Source organism: Saimiri boliviensis, chromosome 10 (genome assembly GCF_048565385.1).
Source record: "Saimiri boliviensis isolate mSaiBol1 chromosome 10, mSaiBol1.pri, whole genome shotgun sequence".
In the NCBI taxonomy this organism is placed as follows: domain Eukaryota; kingdom Metazoa; phylum Chordata; class Mammalia; order Primates; family Cebidae; genus Saimiri; species Saimiri boliviensis.
This window is the reverse complement of record NC_133458.1, coordinates 49,637,436-49,647,345: the sequence shown is the minus strand read 5'-3', so window position 1 is coordinate 49,647,345 and position 9,910 is coordinate 49,637,436. Positions and strand designations below refer to the sequence as shown.

The window sequence follows — 9,910 nt, the reverse complement described above, 5'->3', positions numbered from 1 at the left end:
TTAGCTAAAATATAACTGGCCCTGGAGAAGCCGTTTTGAAACACAAACAGGATCACAGAGCAATGAGCTGGAAGGAATGTGGGTCCCTGATGATCATGGAGCACCATACCAACCCTGAACTGTCCACATTTACATTCCAGAGAAGCACAATTCTATCTTAAGCTATTGCATTTTGCATTTTCTGCCACATGTGAGCAATGCTAATCATAATTAATACAAATATTATCACAAATGAAGACAAGTGATACACATGCATCTTAGATTACCAGATCCATAAAAATAATAATGCTTACATGGTAGAGAGTAGCACTAACATTGTGCTCCAAGCAGTGACATGTGAAGCTCACCGTATTTTTTTTTGAGACGAAGTTTAGCTCTTGTTACCCAGGCTGGAATGCAATGTCCCGGTCTCGGCTTACCGCAACCTCCACCCCGGGTTCAAGCGATTCTCCTGCCTAAGCTGCCCAGCTAATTTCATATTTTTAGTATAGACGGGGTTTCTCCGTGTTGGTCAGGCTGGTCTCCAACTCCCGACCTCAGGTGATCCACCCGCTTTGGCCTCCCAAAGTGCTGGGATTACAGGCTTGAGCCACCGCGCTCACCATATTTTGTAAAAGTTTAATTCTTAAAATGTTTGACATAATTAGAAGCTCTTTATTACTATATATTTAAAAACAACATTATTACTATGAAGTTGCTAAGAAATGAAAATAGAGAAATACATTGGCTCATGGAGTGAATATAGGATGCATCATTAACAAAAGGTTAACATCAAGATCCATTTTTACAAAAGGGCCTAGTTTGTTACATCTCTGATTTCTAGTCTTTGGGTTTCCCCAGTCATGTGTTTACTCTTCTGTGGGTGGGAAGATAAATCAGAATAACCAAGCGAGCTTGCTCTTTAAACTATTTTATTGGTAATTGTAGAAAATGCAGTATGTGTACTTAAATAGTATTTAATTGACAAAAGTAAATTATTTCTACTTCAAAACTGTAAACATTTGCAAAGTAAGCCTAATTTCAAAGTCAAAGACTTCTACTTTAAAAGCAAACATAAGTCATTCTATTTTTCTTTATACCGAAGTGTTTCAATTTTTGGAGATAAAGTTACAATCACTCAAAGTATAAAGTTTTAAAATAATCAGCGCCTCACCCTGCACTATCCTATTTGAAGGAGATCAACTAACTTCGATAGATACCTCTCAATAAATGGTGCCTTTGTCTCAATAAACAGTAAATGCATGGCGTGTACAACGAAATAGCATCAGTAAGGCAAAACATAATATACAGGATGTATGAGAAAAGGCTGGATAAAATGTGGTGGAAGAAAAAGAAAGACGTCACAAGATGGGGTAGCATTTCTTTGTCCAAAAGAGAACCCGTACCACCATAAGACTTCAAACAAAGGACATTAACAACACTTATCATGCAACTAGATTCTAAAAGGAAAACGAAATGCCACTACTAAGGTGGAGGCTGAAGTTTCACGACAAATCGCTTGGCACCAGCTCTGCGTGGGAAGCCGGGCGAGTGGCCCGCAAGCTCGCGGACAGGTGGACACCGAGGCGGCCTCGCGGGGGCCCCCCCACCCCGGCCGCGGCGCGCCGCCCGCCAGCGCATTCCGCCCTGGCGCGGTCAAAGCAGCGGGTGCGCGGCGCCCGCCGGCGGAGGTTGCCATGGTTTCCGGGGGTCACGTGTGCGCGCTCTCCCGCGCCCCCTTCCGCGCGCCGCGGCGGGGCGGGGGCGGGGCGACCGGGCGGGGGAGAGGCGCGGCCGCGGCGGGACCGGGAGGAGCAGGAGATGCTGCCAGCCCTCCCGGGGCCGCGCTCGCTCAGCCGCCGCCGCCACACGGAGCAGCCGCGCGCCGGGAGCCGCGGGCCGGGCCAGCCGGGCCGCCGGGGCCCAGTGCGCCGCGCTCGCAGCCGGTAGCGCCGTCAGCGCTCGCTGGGCAGCCGCGGGGCCCGAGGCCGGGCCGGGGAGGGGGCGAGGGCGGCGCCCGGGCGCCTGCCGCGGAGGAGGCAGGATGAGCATCGAGATCCCGGCGGGACTGACGGAGCTGCTGCAGGGCTTCACGGTGGAGGTGCTGAGGCACCAGCCCGCGGACCTGCTAGAGTTCGCGCTGCAGCACTTCACGCGCCTGCAGCAGGAGAACGAGCGCAAAGGCACCGCGCGCTTCAGCCATGAGGGCAGGACCTGGGGGGACGCGGGCGCCGCTGCCGGGGGCGGCACCCCCAGCAAGGGGGTCAACTTTGCCGAGGAGCCCATGCACTCCGACTCCGAGGACGGGGAGGAGGAGGAGGCTGCGCCCGCAGACGCAGGGGCGTTCAATGGTGAGGACCGGACCCCCTCCGCGCCCCCGGAGCCCCTCGCTGTCCCCTACCGCTCCCCGCTGTGCTCTCGGATCCTGCTGCTTTGCGCACCCACCTCTCCACGCATTCTCCACCTTTCCCTACCTTCCCATCTCGCCCACCCCCTCAGCATCCATTTCTGTCTCTCCCACTCGCCCACCTTCCTACTCTGCTCCCTTGTCATACCCTCTTCCCTTCCTCTGGAGGTGGGAGAGCTGGGAGGTTACGCTTTCCTCTGCCCGTCTGTCCCCTCTGCCTGGGCCGGTTGGGGTGGGCATCTGCTAGAAAGACAACTTTCGCTGTGGTTGGAGGTATTTCGCTTGGGAGGATACCATTGTGCATAAAGAAACTGGCTCACTTGGCGTCTTCTTTCAGCCCTTGGGTTAATGGAATGTCGAAAGAGAAAAGGCGAACGGTGTTTAATGTGATTGGCTTTACTGTTGTTAGGACGGTAGATTCATTGAAAGAAGCTTGAAATTGGACTCACTGGGGCAGAACAAAATTTATGGCCAATAGCTCTGACATCCTTAGATAAGAGTTGTCTGTTATTTTCCAGTTTACCAATACCATGTTGTGTTATTTTTGGACGTGCAACAAAGGATCCTATTAGTCTGAAACCCACTGGGGTCTTTGGAACGAGGAAACAGGTTAATGGTTTGCTTTTTATATAAAGCACATACTGAATTATTTGGTGCTTTATTTTTTTTTAACGTGTATGAGAAAAACACTGTAGGAAGTTCTGAAGGCTTGTTGGTTGTCTTTAGAATGAAAAGCCAGTGAGTAATTGTAAGGACTGTGCCAGACAGTAGAGCTAGAAAGAATGAATGGGAAAGAAAAAGGAATTTTCTCAAATAGCTGCTCCTGGCAAGTCCCACCCCTTTTGCTTACAACCGTCTTTCCCTAACATACCCAGACACACACCCTCATTTACAGCCCCCTGTATTTACACAACATGCCGAAATCCCATTTTTATGGCAACCCAAGCTAAAATGCCATGGAGTGCAGTGTGCAAGTGTTTTCTCTTTGTGGGGTAAGGCAAACATGCATGCACCATTGCACCAGCTTTTATTTATTTACACTGCTTGTGGTTTGTATGTCCGCAGTGTATTTCATAAAATGAAAACCTTTAAAAGTGTCGTTTGATTTCCTTGTGTATGCTCCTGGGAAGCTGTTTCTTTTCTTTGCGGGATTACATGTTGAAATGGGTTATAAAATTAATGTATTTTTAGCTTGTCTAAAACAATCCCAGAAACCCTGGAAATTAGTGTTCCATGAAGATAAAAGTGAAGCTTGTTACTTACAATTTTAATTTTGGACTTTTAAATGTTTTCCCAAGAGGATAATCATAGTCTTAATTGTTTTTGCACAAGAATCGAATCAAATGATTTTCTTACCAGAAACAAGAGAAAGATGAGAGAATGCATGTTTTAAGTAGGTGAGAAGCAGCAGCCAGTAACGGATGACAGAAAGGGCAGAGGTGTCTAATACTTCTTTTATGCTCTCGACGCATGCACACATGTTCATGCACACACCAAGGGGAAGAAAGGACTCTTCCCAGAAGGAGAAAACTAGGAACCAAGGGACTTGGTAAAGATCTGATATATATTTTGTATGATATGTTGTTAATATAATCAAAGTCTTTTGTTTGTATGATACATTTGAAGTACTTTCCATTGATGATTCCATTTTCTTATTATAACAATATATTGTGCACAGAATAGATTTAATTTTCATTTTGTAGTGAAGAGATAAGCTGTTAACTTCTGAACAGCAGGGATCATTTTATATAGCCTTACAGTCTCCAAACCACCTTTACTGTAAAAATTGCTCAGTGTGACTTAAAGAAGTTAACCTTTTTAAACAATTGCTCTGTTTACTCCCCAGCCTCAACCCCAAGGACTTTAAAACTTTCTGACTGCAACCAGATTCAATTTGATCATTATCCAGGAGACACATATATGTGTACAACTGAAACTTTGGCAATAGTACAGGTACTTCCTTAGGTCAGAATGCAGTGCTTTTTAATATTTCCTATTTGAATCAATTCTTTCTATTTTGAATTGTGTTGAGACCTGAAGTTGAAAAACATTTAATTATAAGGCTACAAAGTGGTTGGCAAGCTTTTCTTGTAAAGGCCAGATAGTAAATGTTTTAGACTTTGTGGGCAACGTGTGGTCTTGATCGCTACTACTAATACTTCTTCTTCCTTTCTTCTTTCGTCTTCTTTCTTCTCTTTCTTTCTTTCTTTCTTTCTTTTTTTTTTTTTAACACTTACGCCTTCTGAGGGTTGGAGTTGTACAAAACTAGCTGCAGATCAAGGCCATAGCTTGCTGACCTCTGGTCAGAAGAAAAAAAGTCAAAATAGTACCGTACCATTCCGAGGAAAAAGCTGGAGTGAGCCTGAAAATTATGAGCCTATTAGTTTGACATCTATGTCCAGAAATGTGCCACATTACAAAAAACCCCACAGACTGGGCACTTCTGGCATAGTAAAGAATAAGGATTGAAAAACAAGTCTTAATTTACTAGGATACAGCACAAGACCTGCTGGGTCAATAATTCTGAAATTTTCATAGGCATCTCAAGGACGTTTGATTGAGATATGACCATTACCCTGTACCATTTTTGGAGAGCTTTTTTGAGTAGGTTGAGATGGGACATGGTATCCTTTTTTTCCCCCTCAATAGACATCACAGGTCATTCTGATATCAGTAGTTCCATGGCTGTACTTTGGAAAACATTTACAGATAGTGATAATACTATCTTCTTATTAGCAATGAAAACATAACTGTCATTAATTGACGTTTGCTGTGTGCTGTCTGAATGCTTTATTTTTTAAATCTCAGCTTTATGAGAAAGATAAGGCCATCACTTGCCTGGTGTTTCATGGCTAGTATGCTGCAAAAGATTGGGATATAGGTGGACCTGGCTTCATCCCTGTGCTCTTGACTACCAGATTATATCTCCAGATGGGGCGGGAGCTACTATAACCTGAGTATCTCTTATATATCAAGCTCTATTTGGGATCCTTAATGTGTTTTATTGCTAAGGCTCCAAAACATTAACTTGTCCAAAGTCACACATAAAACAGCTAGGTAGTGGAGCCTGATTTCTTAGTCTTATCTCTCTAACCTTGAAGCCCAGGGTCGTAAGGGAGTTCTTAAATGGAATTTGTTCTGTGGGCAGACTTACAAGTCAGGATTTCCCTGGTTATTTTTTCAGTAATGGTGATGGATTTGCATCGTTGGTTCATATCCTCCCTCGTGAATCTCTTTAACATAAGTGATGGTATTTATGACAGGCTGGAGTTAGTGCCCATTGATGGACATAGGGATCAAGCATATGACCTTCACCTTGTAATGTGGTGGTTTAATCAAATAAGCCAGGCACCTGCAGTTAGCTGGAAAAATGTTTCCTGGCCAGGGCTCAGTGATTTTTGAGGGTCAGGTGGTATGGCCGTAGGTGGCACTAGACCAGTCAGTCAGATGGGTGAATGTGGTCTTCCTTCCTACCTTTCCAAGGGATCCCTTCCTCTCCTAACAACTCTCCTTTCCCTCTCCTATTCCAGTCTTATCAATTCTAATTGTTACTTTCCATTTACTCTCAATAGTGGTCAAAAGGGCAAGCTTTAGGTGTTAGAATGATAATGGCTTATGGTGACCCTTTCTAGGGAAACTCTCAAAGGCCAGAAAGAAGCCATAATGGAAACCTCTTGGCATCTACTCTGCCTCCCTCTTCCCTGTCCTAGAGAAAGCAAATACAGTTTGACATGTCACGTCTGAAAGGGTAGCATCCCTAGGCCTTGAATTCCTTAGAAGGGTTCACAGTAGGCTACAGCATTGCATCAGTACTAGTTTGGAGTAAAATCTGTGGGTAATGATTTTATATAGGCATCATCAAGAGATCTTGTGTTGCCCAATAATTTCTTCAGTGGAATTGCTGAAACCAAAAATGAAGTAAATGCCATTCAGATTACTCTGATAAATGAAAACGTGGTCAGAAACAAAATTACACATGGGCACATGTAGAGTAGTCAATCTGGGAGAAAAAATAGCTACTGTGATATAAAATAAAGAGCTGATTTTTTTGTTATAGAAGAAAAAGATCTAGAGTTCACAGTAGATACACATACCAAAAATATAGAATCATACTCTGTAAGACAAGCATATCAAAGGTAATAAATTACAGTTTACCATGTAATAACTATGACTTAATACTCTTTTTTTTTTTTTTTTTTTTTTTTTGAGACGGAGTTTCACTCTTGTTACCCAGGCTGGAGTGCAATGGTGCGATCTCGGCTCACTGCAACCTCCATCTCCTGGGTTCAGGCAATTCTCCTGCCTAAGCCTCCTGAGTATCTGGGATTACAGACACGCGCCACCACGCCCAGCTAATTTTTTGTATTTTTGGTAGAGACGGGGTTTCACTATGTTGACCAGGATGGTCTCGATCTCTTGACATCGTGATCCACCCGCCTCGGCCTCCCAAAGTGCTGGGATTACAGGCGTGAGCCACCGCGCCTGGCCTGACTTAATACTCTTAACTCTGTCCCATGTCCAGTCTTTTTGGACTCTTTTGGTAAAAACCAAATCAAAGGGAATTTGGAGAATTTACAAAACATCCTTAAGGTCAAGCAAAATATTGTAAAGTTAGAGCTTGTGGTGATGTGGTGATGGACTGGTGGGAAATTAAGAGAATAAACTTATACATCATGGGAAGAAATGACTGAAAGAGATTTGAGAAAAAATATTCATGTGTCTGAAGTTTTCTTAGAGAATTATGAGAAGATATTCTTCATCTTTGTTAAATGCAGTGTTAGAAGATCTAAGCTTCATTGTAGCTTCACTACAAGTCAGAAATCTGAAATGGTTTATGTGGTCTTCCTAAAATGAGGTGGTAAAACAATAAGAGCAAGATTGACTTCCCAAGTATATGCTTTGGAGATGTTTGTAACTGGCTCAAGTCTGTTGAGTTCATGGTCTCACTTACAGCAGGAAATCATAGAATAGTCATAGCTTTAAATAATTGTTGCGTTTTGGCCAGGTGCAGTGGCTCATGCCTATAATGCCAGCAGTTTGGGAGGCTGAGGTGGGAGAATTGCTTGAGCCTTGGAGTTTGAGACCAGCCTGGGCAATAGAGTGGGGCCCCATCTCTACAATAAAATGCAAAGATTAGCCAGGCATTGTGGCATACGTCTGAGGTCCCAGGTACTTAGGAGGCTGAGATGGGAAGACTGCTTGAGCCCAGGAGTTTGAAGAGCCTGCAGTGAGACATGATCACATCACTGTACTCCAGCCTGGGCAACAGAGACTTTGTCTCAAAAAAAAAAAAAAAAAGAAAAGAAAAGAAAAGAAAAGAAAAAGTTGCTTTGACTAATTTATTAGGCTAACCTCTATGTGTTTTTTAAAAAATGTATTCTTTCTCTGTGCCCACTATAAATTATTATGAGAAAAAGCAGCCAGTTGTTTTCCCTCATCTCCTATGGGGTGTGGTTACAACCATACAACTAAATAAATTTATTCGAGTGATTGTAGTTATATAGTCATTATAGTCAGTACAACTGACTAAAAGTTAAAATGTCCTTTTAATATATTGTTAGCCTTGTAAATACATTTTTTTTAGCTTGAAAAATGTATGTAAAGTTAATTTTTTGGATTAACTTAAATTCAGACTTTTAAAAATATATGATGCATTGTGCTAGAAACATTGACTTATTCTATATTAATAATACCTCCCTTATAAGGCTGTTATAAGGATGAATGGATTAATATTCGTAAGGCCCTTAGGACAATGTGTTAAATAAATGATATCATTGATATAAAATCTTACAGAGCTATATACTTTTTTTGCACAATAGCAATTTCATCGTATTTTATGGAAATGAATCCAGTATTGCACTTCTTTGGAGAGAGGAAGTAGGAAATGAGCTTATGCGGCAGTTTTACTTGGGATTTCATGTTACACAGTAATAAAATCCATATCCTTTCAACTCATAATTTGTAGCTAAGAGCTCCAGGATTTTATAATTAATGATACTTTATAGTTTTTGGCTATTAGAGATTTAAATGGTGGTTTTAAATCCTCCTGAAATGGATTACATCATTCATGACAATGGCTAAAATATTGAAACCATTATCTTAGTTATGAGCATAAAACAATAGTATCAGAAAAGATATAAAAATTATTTTGAGTTAGAGATGGTGATTGTGCTTTTCAAAGCAGAAATTAAGAACATTGTTTATTTGACCAGTAATAGTAAGTGGATTGCTTTAGGGGTTAAAATTGGGAAACCAAAAAACTTGAAATAGTATCCTTTCTTCTATTATCCATCTATTACTTTGGGCTTTGGAAAAAGGGAGGTAAAGGGAGAAAGATAATGAAGTCAGGAGAGAATGAGGGAGGGAGCGAGCAAGAGAGAAGTATAACCAGTTGTGAAGGCTTGCATGAATAACTCACACTTTGTCTGAAGACATGCAATGGGAACAACTAAACAGAAATTGAAGCATGAGTACTTTAATTTTCTACCTATCAAAAATCAAACCATTTAGCTTATTTTAGATAAGACAGTTACCAGCTTTTTTTGTGTGTGTGGTTTGCACATACATTGATGTGCTGTGTCTGGGTAGAACAGGAGTAAATATTGAATGGTTATTTTATTGTTGCAAATCTCATTCCATGGATTCCAGTAAATTTCCCAGCTGTCAAGATTTTGTTGACAGCTATGTTGAAAAACAGTTGTGCTTCTTTTTCAGCTGTGCAAATACAAATAGATCTTTGAATCCATCCATCTGGGTTTTATTTATGACCTATCAAGAAAGTCATTTGTTGGGAGTAGTAGCAATAAAGTCCTACAGTGGAGGTTGAGGATTGATGGAATATTTTAAGGTGAGCGATTTGGTGAAGGAGACTGAAGTGACTCATGTGGGGTCTACCTTAGAAGTGTGGAGAATCACAGAAAGTGCTAAAATCTGGGACGGCCTATTAGAAAGAATCTGTGAAGAGTTGGAAATTAGGATATTGTATTTATTCATTCACTGTACAAATGTTTGTTGAGAGCCAACTTTTTTATTATTTTAAGAAATGATTAGTTCTAAAATTTACTCTCCTTAGACTTTTTTTTTTTTTTTTTTTTTGGTAGAGATGAGGTATTGCTTTGTTGCCCAGGCTGGTCTTGAATTCCTGGGTTCAAGCATTCCTTTTGCCTCGGCCTCCAAAAGTGTTGGAATTAGAGGAGTGAGCCACTGCGACTTGCCTAGACTTGTTAAGGCACCATCCTTTTGTCAGAGATGGCCTCATAGATAGTATATGTGATCAATTTTGTTAATAGATAGGGCAGGTGAGAGAGAGAGAAGTTTCTTACCCAAATTTGGTAGGTTTTGGCCTTATACATTTGATTTTATTCATAGAACGGTTGCCAACATTTTGTATGCTATTTATATGAACTTATATGATTTTTTTCTGTCTTCCATCAAGTTGATAGATAAGGTTTAAAAGACTGGGCTAAACAAAAGTACTGTTGTCTTCAGAATTTCCAGGTTTTTTTACTCTTTGATTCTTTTTCA

General features: G+C 41.7%; 1 protein-coding gene across 1 annotated transcript in view; it reads left to right on the top strand.

Annotated features, from left to right (window-relative positions):
* Positions 1–1,752: 1,752 nt before the first annotated feature.
* Positions 1,753–9,910, top strand: part of PRKAR2B (protein kinase cAMP-dependent type II regulatory subunit beta) — a 103,362-nt gene continuing 95,204 nt past the window's right edge. The window contains exon 1 of the mRNA XM_003921320.4: positions 1,753–2,330. Coding sequence (XP_003921369.3) covers positions 2,024–2,330 — 307 coding nt within the window. The 5' untranslated portion in view covers positions 1,753–2,023. The remainder of the gene's footprint in view (positions 2,331–9,910) is intronic.